Source organism: Cnephaeus nilssonii, assembly GCF_951640355.1.
Source record: "Cnephaeus nilssonii genome assembly, chromosome: 13".
NCBI classification, from domain to species: Eukaryota; Metazoa; Chordata; class Mammalia; order Chiroptera; family Vespertilionidae; genus Cnephaeus; species Cnephaeus nilssonii.
Window position 1 is genome coordinate 1389273 of NC_137084.1, and position 24523 is coordinate 1413795.

The following is a 24523-nucleotide window of genomic DNA, read 5'->3' on the forward strand; positions in this document are numbered from 1 at the left end:
CGCTCCGCCCTGACCCTGTGAGACCCCTCACCACCGACCGCCTCCCCCCACTGCAGCCCCGCGGTCCTGCAGCTTCTCCCCCACCCCACCCCGGTCCTGGGCCGCGTCTCCAGGAGCTCCTTCCGGGCACTGCCTGCCCTGCATGGGTCCTGTCTCCTGTCCCATCCCTGCCCTCCATGGAGCCAGGCGCCTCCTCACCCTGGCCGGTGGCCCTGTTGGCTGGAGCGCCATCTCACACCCAATAAGGTCACGGGTTTGATCCCAGGTGGGGCGTGCAGGGAGGGCCACCGATGGATGTTTCTCTCTCACATCCATGTTCCTCCCGCCCACTCTTTCCTAAAAGCATGTCCTGGGCGAGGAGTCACAGAAAATAAGGAAACACACCGGGCGCCTTGGTCTAGAGCCGTGGTCGGCAAACCGCGGCCCGCGAGCCACATGCGGCTCCTCGGCCCCTTGAATGTGGCTCTTCCACAAAATACCACGTGCGGGCGCGCAGTACAGTGCGAATGAAACTTCGTGGCCCATGCGCAGAAGTCGGTTTTCGGCTCTCAAAAGAAATTTCAATCGTCGTCCTGTTGATGTTTGGCTCTGCTGACTAACGAGCTTGCCGACCACGGGTCTAGAGCTACACGCCCCAGAGCCCACCCAGCCGAGCTGCTGGAGCGGAACCAGGCGTGCCCAGGGGGAGGGTGGCAGCGCCCGGGGGTGGTGGTTCCCGGTGGGGCCAGAGGCGCGTCCCAGCCCCTCCCAGGCGGCCGTGGCCTGGGCAGATGCCCGGCTCCACCGTCCCAGCCACTCCCTCGAGGGCACAGCCTCATGGACACGCCCGGGGCGCTGGGAGGACGGGGGCTCGCACAGGGGGGGCTGTGGTCCTCCCAGAGCTGGGTGTCCCGGTAACGCAGCTTCTGGAACAAGGCGCCCTTCTGCCATCCGTCCGCGTGGGCGAGGCCTCCGCCCTCCTCGGGGGCCCCAGGTGGCCTCTGGCAGGGGCTGAGGGGTCAGAACACGGGGCGCCCAGGGACCTCACACAGCCTCGGCCCCGCCACTGCTCACCGACCACTCAGCCCAGCCAGGGCCGCCTCCCCGGGGGACCCCGTGCCACCCGCGGGCACAGCCGTGCCCGTCCCAACAGCCCAGCGCGCAGGCGCGGAGGACGCGCAGAGGACGCTGGGCCCGCCCGTCACGTGCCCGAATGGACCAATCATGACCGGCAATGGGCGCTGGTCACGTGTACCGAATAGCTCAATCATAAATGGCGCGGCAGCCGCTGGTCATGTGACCTGCGAGGGCCAATCAGGACTGGTAAAGGAATGCCCATCCATGATTGGCCCAGATGGGGTGGCTTTTGGCCAATCGCCGGGGGCCAGGAGGCGGGACATAAGCCAGCGCACCTGAAACTGTGGCTCACGTGGTGCGGGTTTGGGGGGGCCCCGGGGGATGGAGGACAGGAGAGCCGCGCCCCGACCCCCCATCCCTCTCCGCTCGGAGCTGTGGTCCCATCTTGGACCGGCCGCGCAGGCCATGGGAAGAGGGGTCCGTGAGCCCGGGTCCCCCGACACCTGTCCCCATGCCCATCCCACGTGGTCCCCGCAGGGGCAGGAGCTTCCTGGGCCTGAGCGCCCCGCTGCTGCCCTGGACCCGGAGCGGCCGGGCCGCGAGGCGCCCGCTTTCCCATTGGGGTGCGCGTGGGGGTGCGCGTGGGCGTTCACTGCCGGTCGCTGCGCTGTTTCAGAGCCTCCGGCCGCGCTGCTTACACTGAGCACCGGCCACCGGGCCCTGCCGCCCCCCTCAACGCCCACCCCCTCCCCGGCCCCTGCCGCCTCTCTGGGTTCCTCCGTCGCGCGGTGGCGGTGACCAGCCCTCCCCGGCCGTGGGGACACCCCAGAGGGCAGGAGCCCGTCGTGTCCTGGCTGGGCTGTGAGTTGGCCGGAAGGGTCATTTCCCTGTTACAGCAGCGCCTCCCGTGGGCTCTGAGGGCGTGGACTCCAGGGAGGCTCTGTGCCCGCGGCCCCAGCACCGCCTCCGCCAGGGGGACAGACCCTGGGCAGCTTCTGTGCGGCCGGGAAAGGCTTTCAATAAGACTGCGTGGGAAATAGTGGGGTCCGGCCTGGCCACGGCTCAGGGGTTGAGCATTGACCTATGAACCAGGAGGTCAGGGTTCGATTCCCGGTCAGGGCACAGGCCCGGGTTGGGGGCTCGATCCCCAATGGGGGGCGTGCGGGAGGCAGCTGATCAGTGATTCTCTCATCGTTGAGGTTTCTCTCTCTCCCTCTTCCTTCCTCTCTGAGATCAGTAATGAAAGATAGATTTAAATTAAAAATAACAGTAGTGGGTCCAGGCACACAAACATGCCACATCCCAGCTGAGGGACGTGTTCGCTGCTGCAGCAACGTACCCCCGGGAGCTTCTTCACTCAGACCCTGGAAGCAGGTCCCTTTAAGTTAGGGTGCAGCCCTGGCCCTGGGCTCAGGGGTTAGAGTCGCCCTGAGCACCGATGGGTCAAAGGTTGGATGCCTGGTCCCAGCTGGGGTACGTGCAAGAGGCAACCAATCGATGTCGCTCTCACATTGATCTCTCTCTCTCCTTCCCTCCCTCCCTTCCACTCTAAAAATCAATGGGGGGGTGGGGGGATCCTCAGGTGAGGATTAACAAAATGTATTTAAAATTTTAAAGTTGTATTCATTGGTACCGTGTTTGGCTACAAATAACAGAAACCCCACCCACTGGCCGGCCGCTTAAACAAAGGGCGCTTTACTCTTCATGGCACAAAAGTGTCCGTTCCCGGAGGGCACCCAGAACAGAATCTTCTCATCAGCGTGTGGTGGAGGAGTGGGTGAGAGACAGGGCGTGGGTGGGGGTCCCTGGCTTGTCTGACGGCTCACCAGTGTCCAGTCTAAGGTCCCTCACGTCTCAGCCTCGCACCCACCCCTCCCCAGCAGGAAGGAGCGGGGAGGACCATGTCGGCCGTCCTGCCCCCCTTGTCAGAGAGGCCAGCACTTCCCAGAAATGTCTACCAAGGCCATCAGCCACAACAGTGTCTGTGAGCACCCCTCGAGCCCAGGCGGCCAGGCGGCCTTGGGAAGGGCCGGTGAGCTGGGCACGGTGCTGCCAGGAGAAAGCTGGGGCTGTGAGGAGGCGGGGGGGGGGGGGGGGGGGGGGGGGGGGAGGGGGTCACGAGTGTCCAGTGGTGTCCTCGCTGCGCAGTTTGAGGTGCAGACCCTTCAGTGCTGCGTGACCCTCCCACTCTCACCCCGACCCTGACACGCCCGTCCCCAGCCCAGGCGACCACTGTCCACTTCCTGTCTGTGTGGATGTGCTGTTCGGGCCGTTCGTGTAGTGAAACCCTGCGCGTGGCCTGGGGGCCTGGGCTGTTTCACTCGCAGAAGCTTCCAGGGCATCGTGTTGGGGGGTCAGGGCCGCATCCCTCCCATAGCTCAGCAGTGCTCCGTGATGGAGCGCCCTGGGCTGGCGCCCCCTGCTGGCTGCCGTGAGCAGTGCTTCTGTGCACAGCACAGCCCTGTTCTCTGGGGCCTGGGCCTCGAGGAGCTGGGTCACAGGGCAGCTCGGCTGACCTTGCCGAGGCCCCGCCGTCTCCCAAGGCCGTTCCTGTCCAGCAGCAGGCGAGGCCCTGCTGGAGCCGAGCCAGAGGGCCCATCCCCGCAGCTGCACCTCCTGGGGGTTGGCCTGAGGGGGGAGCCCAGCTCTACCCCGTGCCCTTCCTCCGGTGCTCGATGTGCCCAAAGGAAAGGAACCCCATTGCCTCGGCCGCCCAGAGCCGACAGCGGGGTCACTGCAGGGTCAGGGTCGGGAGCTGGGAAGGGCGTCCACCCCCCAAGTGGAACTTGGACCAAAAAATGCCAAAGCGAATCAGCAGCAAGTGGATCAAAAAAAGTTTATTTTGAATATTTAATTTAAAAAAATCATACCTATGAGGTGAGCTACAGAAACTCAGACACCGCTGCATGGAAACCCAGCCGAGCGGCGGAGCGGGTGCTGCGGAAAGGCCCGGAAGGAAACGCCGCCAGCCCAGCCGCCCCGCCTCCGCGCTCTCCAGGCCTGCGGACCGGGGCCCGGGCTCGGAGGGCGGGCGGGCGGCCCCCAGTGTCCTGGTCAGCGCACCGCTCCTCGCTCCCTTTTCAGCCGCGTCGATGCATCGCATTTCACTGTCGCTTAGGCTGATCCTTTGGCAAACAGCTCGCCCTCCCGAGGGGCGCTCCTGCACTCCCACGGCCCAGCGGCCACTTCTGCACGGCAGACACGTGTCCGCGCCGTCAGCCAGGGCAGCGTCCAGGCCTGGCCGTCCTGGGGCCGAGCTGGAGGCCGGGGAGGGCAGTCTCTAAGGGGCAGGTGACCCGCAGCTCGGGGACAGGCAGAGGCGTTAGGAGGTGGGGACCAAGGGCGAGACAGGGAGACATGGGACAAAGACGGGGCCGTCGCTAAACTCACGTCCTGTGGGACTTCACGCACACACGCGAGGCGTTTCCACCCGAGGCTGAAGCTCACGTGCTTTCTAGAGCGTCCCTCAATTCGGGGCGTCTCCCGGGCCCATCCCTCCTCCGGGGCAGGGACTCCTGCCTGACCCCCAGGGCGTCGTCGAGCAGCGATGAAATGAAAGGTTTCAAGTTTGCGCTGGGGTCTCCCACTGACCATGGGGCGAGGACAGCATGTACTCAGAGGGACTAAGGTTCCCCAAGTGGCTCCACGTGACAGCAATTTGGCAAAAGGAAACACCTCAAATGCATAAAACAACCCCCAAAGTCCTCCCAGGGAACATGATTACAATATATTAGCTGATTCTGTGGCATAAACATTTTCAAAAGCGTCGGCGGAAATATTAAATATAAAAGCAACATGGAGTCTCCCCTCCGCCCCGAACCCCGAGAAAGGCGTGGTGGCGGGCGGGCGGGCGGGTGGGCGGCGCCTACTGCCGCAGCTCCACGTAGTTGGCCGGGAAGAGCCCGTACCGGCCCTTGCACAGCCCGCGCCACCAGCCGTCGTCGATCATCTCGATGTTGGTGATGATGTCGTCGGGGTCGAACGAGATCTCGTCATCGCCGGCTGGGGAAGAGGCAGAGGCCAGTGAGTCTCGGGCTCCCTGCCCCGCGGAGGAGGCTGCCCAGTGCCCGCTCCCCCCACCCCCACCCCGAGGGCTGGGGTCATGAGGGGACAGGGGCACCCAGGCAACTGTAGCTTCAGACCTAGAATCGTTTGGGAAAACTGAAGGGTGTTTGTGTGTGCGTGCATGCGTGTGTGTGCGTGTGTGTGTCTACATGGAGAGGGAGAATTTCTGTAACAAGTTATTTAACAGTAACAGACTTTTAAGGGCTGTAATAATGCTCTAAAGCGGGACCCCTCGGAGATGAGGGGCTGGCGGGAGTGAAGCCGGGCGCGTGGGCCGCCGCGGCGGGTCCTCACCAGCCTGGTAGTCGTAGAGGGCGATGGCCGTGATCCCGAGGTCGTTCTCGTACTCGTCGTAGGTGTTCTCCTCTGGAAACAAGCGGACCAGGTGTGAGCGCGGGGATGTTACAGGTGTGGGCGCCCCTCCCGCGTGAGCAGGAGCCCGTACCTCCTGGGTAGTGGCCCGGGGCCTCCGTGGACGCGTAGACGGCCTCGGGGGTGTAGGTCAGGCCCTGCTGGCCGCCGGCCTCCCGGTAGTCGGTGGTCTCCCTGCTGTACACGGGCTCAGGCTCGCTCACGGGGCCTCTGTAGCTGGGCTCGGCCTTCAGGGAAGCGGCGTCCTGGGGAGAGACAAGACGTTTCTCACGCCGCCTGGGTCCCTGACTGACTTCTCAGTCCCGGCGCTGAGGACAGGCAGGGCCTGAGGAGGGGCAGCTGGACCGCCCATGGCAGAGCAGTGCTGAGGGCCGGTGACCCACACCCAGCCCCACCCACACCCACACCCACACCCACGCCCTGCGGCTGAGCCACGGCCTGTCGGGAGCCGATCCTGCGTCACGGCCAGGCTGGCCTGGGCAGGTGGCCGCTCCTCTGCAGGCCCAACCTCCTGGGCTGCCCAACTGGCTGCGGGGAGTCAGGGAGGGACCGACGAGCCGGGGCCCACGGAGCCCCTGAACTCCACGCTGTGGTCAGCGATCCTGACCAGGGTCCCCGAGGGCAGCGAGCGGTCAGAGGCGGAGTCACAGAGGAGCCAGTAAGAGCCGGGCCAGGCACGGGCTTTTGAAGGAAGGTGACCAGTGTGGCTCGGACGGCCCAAGGGAGCCGCTGAGGCGGCAACGGAAAGAGGGCGCCGTCTCCGGAGCCACTCAAGGGTTCAAGTGCTTGGGGCACATTTCCCTGATGGGGAGCAGACTGGGGGTAGAGAGGGCGTGGGGTTCACAGCCCCTGCGCCGAGGGAGCAGCTCACGGAAAGGGCCCAGGGTGAGGTGCCCAGGCCCAGGCCCAGGCCCTGCCCCGTCCCGCGGGGCTCCCAACCCGAGTCCCCGCGCCTCACCGAGTTTCGCTAGCGTTAGTCCCAAGGCCCGCTGAGAGATGGGCGGAGACAGGTGCGAGCACCCGGACAGCGGCCTCAGGGACAGAGGAGGGGGTTCGGTGACTGGCGGGGAGCTGGTGGGCCCCCTGCGGGGGAGGGGAGAGGCAGCCGGCTGTCCCCAGCGACCAGGGTGCGGCCTTGGGTCACGTGGACCGAGCTGGGCAGTGTCCCTGGGGAGCCAGGTCATCTGCAGAACGAGGGACACCAACCTCATAGACGGGGCTGGAGGGCGGCCTCTCGGGAGCCGGCTGGGGGGCGGGGGAGGCCGGCGGGCTCTGCCTCTGGGCGCGGGCTTGCTCCTGCAACTGAGAGGAGCGCGGTCAGAGCGCGGTCAGAGCGCGGTCAGAGCGCGGTCACACGTGAGCCAGAACCCCCCCCCCCCCCCCCCGCAGGGAAGAGCAGGTGTTAGGAGCAAGTCTGCCTCGCGGGGAGGGCACCCGCAGCGAGCACTCGGGGAGGCCCTGCGGCCACGGCCCTCTGCCGCCACCACAGGAGCCTGCTGTGTAACTGCGGTCAGGGAGGGACCGCAAGGCCCGGGACCGCGGACTCAGATGGTGGGGGCTGGGCTTGGCTGACGCTGCAACGCTGTAAGGAACTGAGACTCTTGGGGACTTTAAAACGGGTGAACGGCCCTGGCCGGTGTGCTCAGTAGTTAGAGCTCAGCCCATGCACCAAAAGGTTTCGGGCTTGATCACGGTCAAGGGCATGTACCTGGGTTGCAGGCTTGATTCCCGGCCCTGGTCGGGGTGCAGTCTGAGTGCGGGCGGCAACCATTCGATGTGTCTCTCTCACATTGATGTCTCTCTCTCTTCCCCCCCTCCATCCCTCCCTTCCATTCTCTATGAAAAGCAATGGGGAAATATCCTCAGACGAGGGTTAAAGAGAGAAATAATTTAAATGGGGTGAATGTGTTTTCCACGTAACGGACATGACTCTCTGGGGTCCAGAGGGCGGGCTGTGGAGGACAGAGGAAGGGCCTAAAGATGCCGACGTCCAACCCCAGGCCCCGTGACGATCAGGTCACGTGACAAAGGGACAGCAGCCCGCAGGGAAGGTGTGAAGTGGGAGGCGCTCCCGGGTTCGGCCGGGCCGGGCGTGTCACCCAGGAAGGACGCTCAGCGGGGACAGTGGGAGCCGCAGAGGAAGAGGGGGCAGCGAGCAGCCCGCCGCGTCCCTCACTCACGTCCAGCTGCCTGCGCGCCTCCTCCTGCTCCTGCCTCTCCTGGGCCATCCTCTGCGCCCGCTCGGCCTCCGCCCGCCGCCTGTCCTCCTGTTCCTTGTCCTTGGCCAGGTTCTCGAAATTAGCTCTGAGGTTGCTCGTCTTGCTGTTGGCTACAGAGGGGCGGGGACAGGTTTCCCCCTGACGTCAGACGCCGCCATCGCCCGGATGGACAACGTCCGGCGCGGTGACCAGTCCCACGGGAACCAGGCAGCCCTGAGCCCAGCCACAGGGAGGCCCCAGCTGCTGGCTCACCCGCCCCGAGGCCCAGCCTGCACCATCTACTGCACAGTCCACCCCGGACACCAGGAGCTTAATTCCAAACATCACCGTGTTCTAACCACACACTCGGGAGGGAAGCCCAAATCCCGAGGGATGCCCCTAAGTGTGTGTGTGTGTAGGGGGGGTGGAGGGCGCACCCCGTCTCACGGAGAGGGAGCTGGGGCGTCTGGAGGAGACACGTGTGCGACTGAGCTGCGCTGGGCTCACCGACAGCACGTGTGGGACAGGCATTTCCTCCGCACGGACCAACGGCCGAGGTACCTGCCTCCGATGGGAAACCCAGGTCCCGGCACAACCGGGAGGCCGGACACGGGCACCCGCTCCCAGCAGCTGCCGTCACGCGACCCAGCAATAGGGCCACCGAGTGCAGTCTGCGTGGGCGGAGCTCGGCGCTCAGAAGGTCAGCGTAACTCAGCCGGCGCTGCCCGAACAAGAGCACGTGTGGCCCGCCCTGCGCAGGGGACGCCTCGGGACACGAGGGGCCGCCGGGCACCGGAGGCCCACCCACAGGCCCTGCGGGCACCTCCTCTTCCCGGGGCGCATCTGGGAGCCCAGAGCCTCCTCCTGAACAGCAGGCTGCACGCAGGCGCGGCTGCAGGAAGTCAGCTGCCTCGGCTGAGGTCTGCAGGCCGCCCAGCACGCCACCGCCTGCATGGCTTGTGTGCGGTTAATTCTGCGTGGAGAGTATCACTAAGATGTAACGGCTTTGCCTGGATCGTGCGGTTCAGTGGTTGACCCATGAGCCAGGAGGTCAGGGTTCAATTCCTGGTCAGGGCATAGGCCTGGGCTGTGGCTCGGTCCCCAGTAGGGGGCGTGCAGGAGGCAGCCCATCATTTGTCATGATGTTTCTCTCTCTCCCTCTCCTTTTCCTCTAGGAAAAAAACATTTTTTAAACCCACATAAGTACTGTGTGATAGTTTTATCGTTATTAAGCGAGTTAATAAAACTTTAAATTTTCGCCTGGCAGAGCCCGAGACATGCGCAGACACTCTGGGGCCTGGGAGACCCCTGTTGCCCAGGTGCTGAGCCCCGAACCGCCGGCCTGGGCGTCCACAGCGACCACCAGGGGGCACTCTGCCTCGGGTGTAACGACCACTTCTGATCACAGTCACCTTCTCCCCAACTAAACTGTGCCCTTTGGGGCGCAGCCCCGGCCCTGAACCGCCCCACAGACCCCCGGGCGGCGGGCGGCCTTCACGCAGCGGTCACTCGGAGGACAGACCCTGCGAGCCTGGCCCAGGGCCCTCGCGGGAGGTCAGCGCTCACGGCGGGTGCCCCGCCCCCGGCTCGCGGGCTCGGCTGGCCGGCGGGGCTTCAGGACGGGGCCCCCTCCCTGAGCCTGGCCCAGCTGTGAGGAGGCCCTGCGGACAGTCCACCCAGCTCCACTCGGGAAAGAACCCCCCCTGCCCGGGAGCCGGGTGCTGTGCCCGAAGGCGCCCGGCTTCCACCCGCCCGCCAGCGGGACTCACACCCCCGGAGGCTCACGGGCAGCCGCGCCCCAGCCGCCGCCACGTCCTCCGCCCGCGCTCTGCCCCGGCCCCCGGACCCCGCGGCCTGGCTCACCTGCTTCCACGGGGACCGTCTTCTGGTAGGTGGAGGGCACCTTGGCCACGTCCTCGAAGGTGGAGGCGTTCTACGGCAGGAACGGAGGTCAGAGGGCACGTCCCCCGCCCCGTGGAGGCGCCGCCCTGCGCCCACCCTGCAGCCGGAGCCCACAGGCTCCACGTCCCGGCTGCCCGTTCCCCGAGGCGTGGGGAGCGTCCGAGACCCACGTGCAGGGGCCCCACGAGGCGGGGCCCTCCCCACGGCAGGCTCCCGGGCGGCCCACCCGCACCCCCGCCACCGCCTGGCTGCAGCCTCTCCCCTCCCCCCGCAGGGGCTCACCGTCCCCCTGCTCCTCCCGGGGCTCAGCAGGCCTCACCCGGGTCCTGCTCGGCCTCTGCGCCCGCCAAGCCCACAGGCCTCCCCACCACCCACTCAAGTCCAGCTCCCTCCCAGGCCGCCTTCCGTGGCCCCGTCACCAGCGGCTCAAACCGCAAACCACCTTTACCTGGGCCAGGACCCGCACCCCCCCCCCCACACACACACACACACACACTCAGCTAGGGACCCGCCGCTCACACCCGTGTCCTGGGCCGGGCGGCCCCAGAGGCTCGGCAGGGACCCGCCCGTTAGCTGCCTCCCGGCAGGTGCCCCCACTCCCGACTGAAACGCCTGCCCTGTGGCAACACGAGCAGGCACCCCGAGACCACGCGGGCACAGGGGTGCTCCGGGAATTCCCGCACCGCGCCGGGGCTGGGGACTCACCTTGTCCATGCGGTCCTTCTGCACCCCGTACTTCCCGCCGAACCCCACGGAGTAGTCTGAAACGGGCACACGCTGGTCAGGGCGCAGGCAGGCGCGGCCGATGGCAGGTGCGTGCCAACAGGCCCAGGAACAGCCCGAAATGCACCCCGAGGCGCCTTCCGCACGCGGGTCCGGCGGGGAGAGGCGCGGGCAGGCCTCCGCGTTCCCGGGAGGGACAGCGCCCCGGGACACAGCGCCCCGGCAGTGCAGCCCCGCTCCGCGCACTGAGCGGGCTCAGCCGCAGGCCCCACTTTCTGAAAGGGACCCACGGCATCCACCGCCAAGCGCCCCAGCGCAGCCGCGCTCCTGGGCAGGTCCCCCCGCAGCCCCTCCGGAAACACCGCCCACTCGGGGCAGAGCACCAGCGCAGGCGGAGCTGACACCCCAGGAGCGCTGCCGCGGAGGCGGGGGTCGGGCCGAACCAGACCGCCGCTCCGCCCCGCACAGGCGGCTCCTCGGTGCCTCCCTCGGGAGCCCAGACACCCCACTGCAGACACCCCACTCAGACACCCCACTCAGACACGAGCCAGGGTACGCGCTGGACGACAGGCCCGCTTCACACACACAAACCCCAAAGGTGGGGGGAGGGAAGGGGGCAGAGGCGCCAGACGGGGCGGGGCCTCGCCGGGACTCCCCTCACGGTCTCCTCCTGACCAGGCCCCACAGCGCCGCCGAGTCCTGCCTCTGGGACCGGGACCCCGAGACCCCGTCTGCCTCGGAACCAGCCTGACACCCAACATCCACAGCGACAGCGGGAACGAGAGGAGGCAGGAGGGTCGGAGCCGCCGCGCAGCCCGGGAGGAAGAGCCCACGCCGGCCTGGCCTCGGGGCTCCCGGACTCACTACCCCCCCGCCCCCCCATGCTGCGGAGCAGAGGACACGACTGTGCGTGGAGAGACGCGTTCCACGCAGCGTACACGGCAGTGCCACGGGCCCACGCCCGGCTGCGGCTCGAGGCGGGCCCTCGGGGCCACACCGCCGCCCACGGACGGGCCTGTCCCATCAGAAAGCGCGGGGCAGGTGTGGCCCTGCACGAACTGCGGCGCTTGACCACCCAGGGCACCGCGGGGCCGGCGGCTGCACCTCGAGGGCAGAGCCAGCGCCAGACACGCCTCGGGGCGGGGCGCCCGGGCCATCGCACAGCGGCCGGAGTTCCCTCAAAACTGGGGGGCGGAGGGCAACCCCAAGAGGGACGAGGACGCCACAGCTCCAGGAGCGCGGCGCGCGGCACACGCGGCGCGGAGACGTACCTTTCTGGGAGTCATGCAGCTCGGGCTTCTCCTGGTGGTCCCAGCCCAGCGCGCACTTGTCCTGCCGGTCCGTCTGCACCCCGAACTTGCCCCCGAAGCCTCGCGCGTAGTCTGCGTGATGACACAGCACGGCCGCGTGAGCGAACGGCAGCGAGGGCGCACGTTCCCACGCAGTGAACGTCAGCCACCGCCCGACCGCCCGACCGCCCGCGCCTCCAGGTCTCTGGCCGACTGGGACCTCGGGAAGCGACCCAATCCAACCGGCAGCAGGACCGGGGCGCGCCCAGGCTGGGACGCCGGAGCCGGCCCGGTGTGCAGGCGGGCGGGGCGACCTGGACCCACAGGAGACTCCGCGCTCGGTCCTGCTGCCGCGGGGACAGGAAGGAAGGGCGGGCACCTTTCTGGGACTCGTGCTTCTCCGTTTTGCCTTGGTACTCGAAGCCGACGGCGCTCTTGTCCACCTTGTCCTTGTCGATGCCGTACTTGCCGCCGAAGCCTTTGGAGTAATCTGAGGACGAGGGCACGGTGAGCGCGGCTCGGCAGGGGCTTCCGTCCCCCAAACAGAGCCCTCGAGGCCCCGGACAACGGAAGACATCCAGGCCCACTATGTGCACCGGAGCGGCAGGGCAGGGCAGGCCCCTCAGCACCCTCTCCCCTGGGGCAGGCGATGGTTGCTCACTGCACAGCCCCGAGCCGGCAGCCACAGCGGCTGCACCGCCTACGGGGACAGGACACCCAAGCACTCGCTCCCGCCTCGGCTCCGCGCCGGGCTGAGTCGCGGGAACAGTTACTGCTCGCAGGTGGGGCACCCGATGGGCAGAGCGCCCCGAACCAACGCCCTACTGGTGCTGCAGACCCCAGGATCCCCCCGTTGGCTGTGCTCCCAGGCCCCCAGGCCGCATCCCCTGCCCGGGCCGCAGGGAGAAAGGGAGCTGCGCACACAGCCAAGGCGCCCGGCTCCCGGAGACGGGGAGGACGCGGCAGGGCAGGGCTGCGCACCGAGGGCCGGGAGGGGCTGCGGGCGGGCGGAAGGGAAAGTGACGGAGCAGGTGGAGGGCTGAGCAGCTCCGGGCCACGGCCGCGCCCCCAGAGACATGCTGCCCGGTGTCTCCCGTGCTGGTTCTGCTTCTCTTTTTAAAACCCTTTTTAAAAGACGTGAACGCTCGATTCTTAAGTGTTGGCAATTATTTTTAAAATGTAAACACGCAAGAAAAGAGAAAATACATTTTAAAGTGTAAACATGCGGCCAAAACAAACACTGCACAACACCCAGCCAGCAGGTGCCCTGCGGGGGGGGGGGGGGGGGGGGGGAGGGGGGGTCCTCAGCCCCGACAGAGGGCCCAGTGACAGTTCCCAACTGACCATCGGCGGGGCCTCCAGGGAAGGGAAGCCAAGGTCCGGGGACACCCCGGCACAGCCATCAACGTTTAAAGTCAATGTGTCCTGAGTGAGTGCGTGCGTGTCAGAGCCCGTGTGAAAATACCCACTCCGTTCCATTCTCAACATCAAAAAATTGGAGTCCGGCCGGCGTGGCTCAGTGATCGAGCATCGACCTAGGAACCAGGTCACGATTCAATTCCCGTCAGGGCACATGCCCGAGTTGCAGGCTTGATCCCCAGTGTGGGGCGTGCAGGAGGCAGCCGATCAATGACTCTCATCATTGATGTTTCTCTCTCTCTCTCCCCCTCTCCCTTCCTCTCTGAAATCAACAAAAATACACTTAATATAGGTATATTTAAAGTAAACATAAACTTCTGTTTTTTCAATTGCAAATAACCTCAATTCTATACTCAAAGAGGACACATTAAACAGATGACGGGATTGTCACACAACGGACGACTGCGCCATTGTGAAAGCGGTGAACCTGCTACGCTGGCCGGCAGGACACGCCTCGGGGAGGGGCCAGGGCCATCGGCACAGTGGCCAGAGGTGGACGGGAGGACACTCCCCGGGCGGCGCGGACGCACCTTTCTGGGACTCGTGCTTCTCCGTCTTGCCCTGGTAGTCAAAGCCCACCGCGCTCTTGTCCACACGGTCAGCCTGCACGCCGTACTTGCCGCCAAAGCCACTCGAGTAGTCTGGGGAGACAGGAGGCTGATGACAGGACACTGTCCCTGGGGTTAAGCTAAGTCGGGGTTCGAGTTACCAGGAGGCCGAGCACACATTTTAAAATGCACAAGAGGCCGTCCGGTGTTACACGAGAGACACGGGCCGCCAGGTCCCTCCGGTCAGAAGACGCCGCAGGCCCGCGGCGACGTCGGCGTGTGCAGAGGCCCTTCCAGAAGCGGCCCGCCCACCCCACACGTCCACGCCCGGCGGCACGGCCGAGTCCACACCCCGAGCGCGTCCCTGGTCACCTGCCGACACACGAGGCAGGAGGGCCGGCAGGTGCTGGGAGGAGGCGACACGCTGGGGCCGTAGCAATGGCTCTTGGCCTGGCCAGGGCTGCTCGGTGCGCGTCGGCCCGCACACCACAGGGTCTCGGGTGTGATTCCTGGTCAGGGGCACACAGCTGCTTGCCGAGTCGAGCCCCGGGCCGTGTGGGCACGTGCGGAAGGGGACCAACTGTGTCTCACGTCGCTGTTTCTCTCCCCCCCCCACTTTCACTCTCTCTAAAAATCAGTGGAAAAAATAGCCTCAGGTGAGGATTAAACAAAACGAAAACTAAAAAGTAATAAAAATAAAAAAGGCTCTGAGAGGAGCCTGACCTAGGAGTCGAGCCCAGACCGCGTCAGGATGGGCCCTCGGGGCGGCACTGCCCAGAGACAGGCAGGCGTCATGGGGCCCTGCGCTCAGAGGGCTTCGCGGGCGCCGCACAGCAACGGCACGTGGCGGGGCCTCGCCGTCACATCGTCCCACACGACCCGCCCTCCCGCCCCGGGAAGAGGCCGCCGCCTCTCTCCAGCTGACCTGTCTGGGAGGCGTGCTTCTCCGTCTTGCCCTGGTACTCGAAGCCGACGGCCGACTGCGGACGGGGAAGAGAGAAACGCGTGTTACACGTCTCCGAACAGTGACAGTGACTCGGAATCCACAATACGTATGAGACGCTTAGACACACAAACCACGTTTTCTGAATGTGGATTCCCTAAGCCAGTGGCAGGCCTAAGGCCAAAGCGCTGGTGTCTGAACCCGCATCCCACACACCGCTCCCAGCCCTGCCCGCCGCCTGGGCCGCGGGGGCCGCTGTGCTGGCGGCTCCACACCCCCCGCCCCTCGGGAGACGCCCCGCCAGACTCGCTTCTCGGGGAGCTCTGCCCAGAGCAGCGTTAACACGGCAAGGGCACGGGGCGCCCGCGCAGCCCAGGAGACGGACTAGCTCCATCCCACGACCGCACCTGATGGGGGCGGCGGACCAACACCCCGCTCCAAACCCAGGCTCTCGAGCGAGGACGGCCGGCGCTGACCGCGCCTCTGACCCCAGCCGTCCCCTCGGACCAGCTCGGGGGCTCCTCCGTGTCACCTCACAGGCCCAGGGGACACGGCGTGGCGGGAGCGAGGCTGACCCGAGGGAGCTCCCCTGGCCCCCCGACACCACTCACCTGGTCAACCCTGTCCACCTGGACGCCGAACTTGCCTCCGAACCCGCGGACGGAGTCGACCTGCGAGCAGTGCTTGGAGAGCTTCGCCTGGTACTCATGGCCGACGGCCGACTGCAAGAGCGAGAGCAGCCTCAGACCCCCGCCGCGGCCGCCCCGTTCCAAGTGGGGCCCCCGCCCCGTTCTAAGTGGGACCCCGTTGGTGTGGGCGTTCCTCACTGAAGCACCCTGACGGGGAGGCCAGGGCAGGGCCCGCGGGGTCTCGGGAACAGCGCCGCCCAGGAACCCGCGTCCAGGGAGACTGGGCGGCACAGCCACTCTGCTCAAGGGGACATTTCACGCCATGCGACCCAGAATCAGGACGAAAACACCAACTTTGCGAACACACAGGAACAGACACGCGCTTTACGCAGTCCGTGCCCAGCCAGCGTCAACTGAACGTGTGCCCTACCCCCCCACCCCCCCTCCCCGGCACGGCCGGCCGGTCACAGCGCGGCCATCCCCACTGACACAGCAGCCAGCTCGGCCACCTGCTCAGTCACCCTTGTCTGCCAAGCAGGGAACCCCGGCCTTCCACACGCTTCCCACCCCGCGGGCCCATCCCCGGCCCCCGGGAAGGAAGGCTCCTGCTGAAGCCCACCGGCACTTACGTGGGTCTGCGCCCTCCGGGCTGCGAGGCCGGTCAGCAGCCGCCTCGGACCCAGGCCCGTAAGCGGGAAGTGTTACCCCCAACCCAGCGGCCCAGCCCAGCCCCGGTCAGAGAGCAGTGGTCATGGACCCCCTCAGGGACGGCGAGGACACGTGACGTGGCCGACATGGGACCCGGTGCAGGTCACTCCAGGAAGTGCACGGCTTGGGCAGCGCCCACGGCTGCCGGGGACAGCAGGCCCACCCGGCACCCCGGCCCACGGACCTGGCAGAGCCGAGCGCGGGGCAGCCCCCCTGCTGATGCCCGCAGGCACCTGAGCGACCCCTCCGCGTGCGGGGCAGCAGGTCGCACTGTCGTCGCTTCCCGGGTGGTTCTGACGCCCGCAGCCGACGGCCGTGCCCGGGACCCACGGCTCTGCCACCTCGGGGGCGGGGACTGTCCACGCAGAACGCGCACAGCAGCCCGGGAGGCCGTGGACGACGGGTTCCCAGCATGGCCCTCGCCACACAGACACAGACGTGTAGAAAATGGTCTGGAAGCATGGCCAGGGCGACAGCAGGCGAGCCCCGCTTTCTCACGGACACAGACCCCCAATCTCCTGGCCGGAGGCTGTCCGCCTGGGCAGGGCCTGCGGGGCCCCTGGGTCTCGGACGGGGCCGAGGCGTGGTCCGGGGTGTGCACAGGGCGCCTCGGGCCCGAGGAAGCACGTACACGCTGACTGCAGTGCGGACAGCACCCGCCGCTCGCGCCTCAGCCACGCTCCCCTCACACGTTTGATTTTGGGGGGTTTATTTGTGAGCTCACAGGGCTGCCTGCTCGCGCCACGGAAAGCCACAGACTGCTCCCACTTTCCGGCCTGGGCACCGAGACTCCGAGAGCGACAGGCACAGCGCCCCACGGCCCTGTCTCTTTCCTGCAGCCGGGCTAACTCTGGCCGTGGTTTGGGGCCCACAGCCCCGTATCTGCTCTGCGGTGACAGCGAGCATTGTGACACAGCGGGGACGCCGAACCCGAGCCGTGCACGGGGACAGGCGTGGAATTAGAGCAGAACCCGACACCCGGTCAGCGCGGCTCACCTCCACCGGGACCAGCAAACCAGAAAGAGCTGCCCGCCTGGGGAGGCCCCCGACAGCGCGCCCCCGCCCCGCCCCCGTCCTCTCGGGGACGCCCCCCTCCTGAGCGGCCCCCGCCCAGCACTGTCCTCACCGAAGCGCTCAGCACTGCGGGCACCAGGAACTGGCATGGCCTGCCCACGGCTCTCACAGGGAGTGCCCTGCCCCCGTGGGCAGCGACCTCACGCCCAGGGCCAGGCGCTCTGGGAAGGCCAGAGTGCACGAGGGCGTCAGCACTGTTGCCGGGCTGTGCCCGAGGCCCCGGGGCTGGGTTGTCTCTGTCCCACCCCCCGTGCGGCACGAGGCAGGCGCACGCGGAACTACGGGCGGAGCGACGCCAGCTCCTGGGCCCCTCCTGTCCGCCCCAGAGCTGGGCCTCCCTGCCCCTCGGGCCCGAGGGCTCTCCGCGGCGGAGCGCGGTGTGAGCAGGGCCACGAGGGATCGGGCCGCTGCTCCCGGCACAGCGCACCCTCAGCCACGGCCTCCAAGCCTGTTCTCACCAACGGCGCTCACCTTGTCCATCCTGTCCTGCTCCACGCCGAACTTGCCGCCGTAGCCGTGCGAGGCCCTGGGGCCCGTGGCCAGCTCCTTCTCCTTGAGGCTGCGGTGCTCCTGGTACACGTTCTCCCGCAGCTTGTGGATGCTGCGGGCAGGGCGAGGGAGGTCGGACCGCGGGCACGCCTCCTCCTCGGACACAGGGCCGGACAGCGCCCGGGGCCCCCACCCGCCCTCCCCATGGTCCTGCTGGGCCCGGGCAAGGCCTCCTGGGGAACAGGTCTGGACCACACGGCAGCCCCACACGCGAGGGGGGCTGCGCTGAAACGTGCCCGCTCCTGTCGCCCGAGCAGAGCCCGCGCCTTGATGAGACCGGCCAGGAGACCGGCTGCGAGCGTCACCGGGCAGAGGAGGAAGCCGTCAGACTCCCCCCGGGGCCCTGCTGGGAGCCCCCCCGACCCCAGCGCTTCCCACACCCGCAGGCGCAGCGAGGGCTTGCAGAGGTTCCGGCCTAACAGCCACAGGTACCGAAACGCCAGGGCCAGGGCCGGAGCAGCTGTCCCACCAGGAGGCCCGGGAGGCGAAGGGGACACCACGCCCACACCTCCCCCACCGGACAACAGTCCAAGGGTGACCAAGACACAGCAACGTTCCTAAAACCCAGGAGGCCCCGCACCGAGGGCTGTCCCCTGCCCCACGTGTCCTCTGAGTTCCAGCCAACCCAACACGCCTCCACGCTCGGGGACAGAGCGAGACAAGGACGGGCGACTTAACCAATCAGAGCTCAGCCTAACCCCACAGCCCCGAGTCAGCACCGGGCCCGGCGCTCCCGCCTGCCCGGCCCTGGACACGGTGAAGGGGCTTCCGGGCCGGGGTGGCGTGCGCCCAGGAGGGGACCATGTCTGCGAGCCGCCTGGACGCTCCTCCCGTGGGGGACGCGCTGCGAGGGCACCGCCAAGCAATGACCCGGGCGGGTCGCCTGGCCAATGGCGCCCGTGCTCAGGGAAGGGAGGGCCCCCCTGAACCAGCGCAGCCGCAGTGGAAGTCGGGGCGCACTTGGCCACGGGAACCCCGACGAGAGAACCACGCGCAGAGCGGCAGTCAGGCGGGGCCGCCAGGAGCAAGGGCACCTCGCGCCCTGCGCTGAGCGGCTCACCGGCACCCAGGCTCCGATTCCGCCCTCGGACCCGACGCCCAAGGACAAAGGGGTGAAACTGGTAAAATCAGGGCGACCGTGCTTCAGGTCTCGGGGTCCAAAGCCTCTCCTGGGTTGGAAACCTGCGCTCGGCCGAGCCGGGTTAGCGTGCGTCCCGATAGAAGCCACACGTGACACGTGAGCTCCAGAGATGTGTGTGTACATGTGTGTGCCCATGTGCACAGATGCATACATCATGTCTCACATTTCTAACATCCGAGGGCACCCTCAGTCCATCAGTGAGGTGACTACACTTCACCTGCAGGCCCCTTCCCCCCGACCTCCTGCAGGCCCCTTCCCCCCGACATCCTGCAGGGCCCCCCCTTCACCCCGACCTCCTGCAGGCCCCTTCCCCCCGACGTCCTGCAGGGCCCCCCCTTCCCCCCGACGTCCTGCAGGCCCCTTCCCCCCGACGTCCTGCAGGGCCCCCCCTTCCCCCTGACGTCCTGCAGGGCCCCCCCTTCCCCCCGACGTCCTGCAGGGCCCCTTCCCCCCGACGTCCTGCAGGGCCCCCCCTTCACCCCGACATCCTGCAGGGCCCCCCCTTCACCCCAACATCCTGCAGGGCCCCCCCTTCCCCCCAACGTCCTGCAGGGCCCCCCCTTCACCCCGACATCCTGCAGGGCCCCCCCTTCACCCCGACATCCTGCAGGGCCCCCCCTTCACCCCAACGTCCTGCAGGGCCCCCTCTTCCCCTAGACATCCTGCAGGGCCCCTTCCCCCCGACGTCCTGCAGGGCCCCCCTCCCCCCGCCATCCTGCAGGCCCGCGTCACGCCCACCCCGAGGCAGGCTCACTTGATGTGCTCCTGGTGCCCGGACCCCTGCACGGTCTTGGCGCCCCATCGCTGCTCCTTCTCACTGACGTCGTTCTGAAAGGAAAGTGACGCGTGGACCCCAGGGCCTGGCTCTCAGACAGACAGACCAAGAAGCTCCCGAACCAAGCCTCAGGAGCCCCGCGCAGGAACAGGAAAGTGGGGTGCACAGGGACTCACCTCGAAATCGGGGTCGGTTTCCCAGTCGTCGGCACCGCCGTCGTCCTGGCTGATGGACACGGCGTGGCCCGCCGAAGCCTTCCACATCTGCGGGGCAGAGCGGGTCAGGGCCCGGGGGCGGCGGAGGCCACAGTGCGCTCTGCCCCGCACCGCCGCGGCCCCGAGGCAAAGGGGAGAGCAGAGGCTCTGCCTCAGGCTTTCAGACCCGCCAGGCCCAGGAGCAGGGCCCAGCCTTCCAGGGGGCGGGGAGGGGGCAGCTCGGCTCCTCCTCTCCCCACCACCCTGCAATCCCCGCCCTTTCTAACCAGGGCCTCACTGGGAACTTAACCTGCACACACCTTTCTTCCCGCGGGAGGCGGACAGCTGCTCAGAGAACTCTGTGGAACGGCAGGGATCCGGTGAGCAGTTCCCGGGCATCCGGCGAGGAGACCGCCTGTGGGGAGGTTACGGGAGAAGGGTGTCTCTCTGTCGCAGGCGCTCCCGGCCTACCCCTCTGGCACCCCCAACGGCGAGGTTTCCCCCGGTTCGGGGAGACCTGCATTTCCTCACCAGCGAGCTCCCTGAGAAACTAAGGCAGAGGCTTGCAAAGCTGTGCCTGAGCTTCCCGCAAACCCACACGACCGCCTCCCCGGCCAGCACCGGCGCCTGCTATCACCCAGGGGTCGTCCACGCTCCGTTCGCCCACCCCTGACAGCACAGCTCCGTCGCTGCGAGCTTAGGGGACCGTGAGGGAAGAAGGCGCTCCCGAAGGGATCGTCCGTGGCCAGGAGACACCCGGCGGCATGGGCGACTCCGGGCGCAGAGAGCCGGCTGCACCCCAGGCCGGATCTGGTTACTGCGCCGAGACCAAGGCTCCGACTCCCCACGCCCCGACGCGCACCGCCCCGCTGGGCAGCACGGAGCAGGTGCAGGAAATGCCCCGGCCCAGGAACGAGCAGTCTCAGGCAGCTGGTCGTGAACTGGCCACTGCAGGGCTGGCCTGTGGCCGTCCCCGCATCCATTTCCTGCCTCTCCCTCCCCAGCCCCTCCAGAGACCCCAACTTGTGTGGGCGGCTCTGTCCGCCCCTGGAACTGCAGTGACCGCTGCCACGGCCAGCGTCTACCAATTACCCAGGAGCCACCGGTGGCAGGCTCAGTTCTACCAGTTCACTACCTTCTCAACACTCGAAACTTAAAGTAAAAGCACAAAAATAGCTGCTAGAAAAATGGAAACCCTGGGTGCTCCTTGGATCCAAAGATCATGCCCGCCCGCCCCCCCCCCCCCCCACACCACACACAACAACTCACTCAAACGTGCCTGTCTGAGCTCAGACCGCTCCACTCCTACTCACAGGAAAACAAAGGCACACGTCTCCAGGACCTTCACGTGGGCCACAGGTCCGGGAGGGAAGCAGGAGAGGGAAGCGGAAAACGCGGACACAGCGTGGGACTGAGCGCTTCAAAGGAAGCGCCAAGGAGGCGAGGGAAGCCGCCGAGTGGGAAGCCCGAGTGCCGGGACACACGGACCTGACACCTCAGAACAAAAAGGACCACGAGCCACGTCGTACAGGCCCAACAGGCATCTCCCCGAGGACACTCCGATGGATAAGCTCCTAGACACACTGAGTGTCCGTAACCACCAGGGAAATGCAGATCAGCACCACAGTCCACGCCTGAACCCGAGGGAGGGCCAGGACTGCGGTCAGGGGCTGAGCGTGGACCCGTGGACCCGGAGGTCACAGTTCCCGGTCACGGCACAGGCCCGGGTGGGCATTCAGGAAGCAGCCGATTGATGGTTCTCTCTCATCATTGATGTTTCTCTCTCCCTCTCCCTCCCTCTCTGAAGTCAACAAAAATATACCTTAAAAAACAAACAGAAAGCAGACAAGTCTGTAAGGTGTGCGTAAATGAGAGCCCGCGTACTGCTGCTGGGAATGGAAATAAAGCAGGTTGGCAGTTCCTCAAAAGTTTAAACGTGGCGTTACTACCCGACCCTGGACGGACGCCCAAGAGGAATGCAGCTGCCGTCCACGCGCCGTGCCCAGGAATGCTCGCGCCCAGGACTCACCGGCCACGGTGCAAACAACCCCAACGGCGGGTTATGTAAGACACAGCGCGTCTTATGCTCCACACACACAACGGAGTGTTATTTGGCAACAGAAAGCAGTGACGTCCTGACACACGCTACAACATGGATGACTTGAAAACACGCACGTGAGCGAAGCCAGACCCCGTGTTACACAGCCCCACTGCTATGAAACGTTCAGAACTGGGGAGTCTGCAGGACAAAAGGGAGACTCCCCTCATGTTGGGGAAGTGGGGGTGCGGTTGTCCTGGGTTTCTGTCTGAGGTGATGAAACGGACCTAGAATGGATTGTGGGGGTGCTTGGACAACTCTGTGACAGGGGACACACTAGTGCATCGGGCCCTTTACGTGGGGGAGTATATGGTATGGAATTATACCTCCATCAGGTTGCTACCTAAAAGCGGTTCAAAAAGAATACCTCGCCCACCATTAATCCATGAATGGCACCCGTCCTGGCACCGGCCCCGGCACCAATGAAGGGGGTGCAAGTGTGAGTGAAGCAGCCCGCAGTCCTACAAGCAGAGCCCCCCCCCCCCCCCCCCCCGCGGGAGAGCCCGCTTCCCATTCACCTCACTTCTCAGAGGAGCAGACACCAGACAACACGAGGCCGAGAAGCCAAAGCCGTCACCGCAGGGCCATCCCCAGCCGCACTCAGGGGACTCCCTCCCCACTGCCTCCGGCACATTCACTCCGTTTCCTCAAATACCAGCCGGCACCTGGCCAGAGGGCACCTGGCCACAGAGGGCACCTGGCCACAGAGGACACCTGGCCACAGAGGGCACCTGGCCACAGAGGACACCTGGCCACAGAGGGCACCTGGCCACAGAGGGCAGCCCCCTGAGGGACTCCAGGCGCCCCAGGACACTGGGAACTGCAACTCCGCTCACCCGCTCACTCGCTCGGCCTCTTTCTGAGCAACTACGCGTGGCTGGGACCCAAGGTCGCATCTCGGTTCGGTCCACGTGAGCCCGTGTTGGCGGAGCAGCGTCCCCAGGGGCCAAGGCGCGGTCTGATCCGGGTCAGCGCAGCCCAAGAAGCAACAATGACCGCATCGCCCAGCGGAACAATTGATGTTTCTCCCTTTCTCCCCCCAAACCAATCAATGCTTTAAAAAGTGTTCTAAAGGCGCTTCCCCTAAAGTCACCAAACTCTTCCCGAGTCCCGTCCCTGGGACCCAGCACCAAAGCCTCTGGGCCGGCGCTCTGCTCCCGGAGCCGCCGTTGGGGCCCTGCCTGCCGCCCGGGCCTCCGGGAGCTTCCCAAGCAGGACGGGCGGCTCCGGCGCCGGTGACTCACTGCGGTCCACCCGCCACTGCGGGCGGGGAGGGGCCCTGCGACCACAGCCCTCCGGCCGGGCGGCTGGGGCTGGGCCCGGGCCGGAGGGGGAGGGGAGGGCCAGGCGGTCGGACCGGACGGTGAGCCCGGGGCCAGGTCGGTGCTGCGCCCGGGGCGCGCGGGGAGCCGAGTGGAAGCCCCCGAGGCCGGCACGTCCACGGCGCCGGCGGAAGCGCCTCCCCAGGCTTCACCTGAGCCCCTCCGGCCCCGGGAGGCCCGCTGGGCACGAGGCGATCGGAACGGAAAACCCGAGAAATCCCGCCAGCACCTCCCCGGCGGCCCCGGGGCCGGGCTGCTCCGCCGGGCCTGCCGCTGCCTTTCACTGACCGGGCTGCCCCTCGGCCCGGCCCGGCCCACCCCTCCCCCTAAGCCCCCGGGTCCTGGGCCCCGATCCCGAACCCCCTTCTCCGTAGGGCCCTTCCTACCTCCACCTTCTCGGACCTGCGGCCCCGTCCCCCCCAGACCCGAGCCCTCCCCTCCCCCTCCCTGCAGCCCCGCCCCCTTCCCCGCCCTCCGCCCTCCCCCCGTCCCCAGCCCCCGGCCCCAGCCCCCCGCCCCCAGCCCCCCGCACCCCGCACCCCCGTCCCCAGCCCCCGGCCCCCGCACCCCCTCCCCCCGGCCCCAGCCCCCCGCCCCCAGCCCCCCGCACCCCGCACCCCCGTCCCCAGCCCCCAGCCCCCGGCCCCCCGCACCCCCGTCCCCCGTCCCCGGCCCCCCGCACCCCCTCCCCCCGTCCCCAGGCCCCTGTACCCCCCTCCCCCCGTCCCCAGCCCCCAGCCCCCCGCCCTCCCCCCGTCCCCCCGCACCCCGTCCCTCGGACCCGCCCCCGGTCGGGGAAGCCTCGCCCGCGCCCCCCCCGCGCCCGAAACCGCGGGCGGAAGAGCGGCGGGACCTCGGCGGCCGCAGCTTCCTTCCCGTTTCGGGCGGCGCCCAGCGCGCAGGGGGGACCGGCGCCCGCCCGCCCGGCGGAGGCCGCGCCGCTCACCGCGAGGCTCGGTCCGGCCGCAGGTCCCGCTCCCGACGATCCCGTCTCCCCCCGGCGCTCCCGGGCGCCGCTCCACTTCCGGTTCCGCGGCGGGGGCGGGGCCGCATCCGGGTCCCGGGAAGGCCCCGCCCGGCCACTCGGGGGCGCCGCCGGGCCAGGCGCCGGGAGCTGGAGCGCCGACGCGCGCGGAGGGGGCTGCCGAGACCGTGGTCCGGGCTCCGGGCCCTGCGCCGAGGGAGGGGCCGCCGGGCCGGGGCAGTGCCTGGGCCTGGAGCCCCGGGGACTCCCTCACAGGGGCCTGCCCGCCGGCTGGCCGAGGGGACGGGGGCTTCCCCACCCGCCATCTGCCTGTCCACCCATCCCCCACCCCATCCATCCCCCATCCATCCCATCCATCCCCCATTCCACCCATCCCCCACCCCATCCATCCCCCATCCATCCCATCCATCCCCCATTCCACCCATCCCCCATCCCATCCATCCCCCATCCTGTCCATTCCCCATCCATCCCATTCATCCCCCATCCCATCCATCCCCCATCCCATCCCCCATCCCATCCCCCATCCCATCCAT

At 67.4% G+C, this 24523-nt stretch overlaps 1 protein-coding gene across 4 annotated transcripts; it reads right to left on the reverse strand.

The window, feature by feature from the left end:
- Positions 1-3875: 3875 nt before the first annotated feature.
- Positions 3876-24043, reverse strand: CTTN (cortactin). Of its 4 annotated transcripts, none has more exons than XM_079787641.1 (17): positions 23952-24043; positions 19906-20000; positions 19568-19654; positions 19371-19444; positions 17398-17527; positions 15127-15237; positions 14498-14552; positions 13555-13665; positions 11985-12095; positions 11588-11698; positions 10299-10354; positions 9555-9624; positions 7674-7822; positions 6700-6789; positions 5567-5738; positions 5416-5487; positions 3876-5058 (listed from the first exon to the last, which is right to left on the reverse strand). In XM_079787641.1, exons 3-17 carry the CDS (start codon positions 19652-19654, stop codon positions 4922-4924), a joined length of 1536 nt encoding a protein of 511 aa, XP_079643767.1. In that variant the 5' UTR covers positions 19906-20000; positions 23952-24043; the 3' UTR covers positions 3876-4921. The 4 variants fall into 4 exon arrangements, with proteins under 4 accessions (XP_079643767.1, XP_079643764.1, XP_079643766.1 ...); XM_079787638.1 differs by having other exon boundaries at positions 6700-6795; XM_079787640.1 differs by lacking the exon at positions 23952-24043 and adding an exon at positions 23392-23413 and having other exon boundaries at positions 6700-6795.
- Positions 24044-24523: the final 480 nt, after the last annotated feature.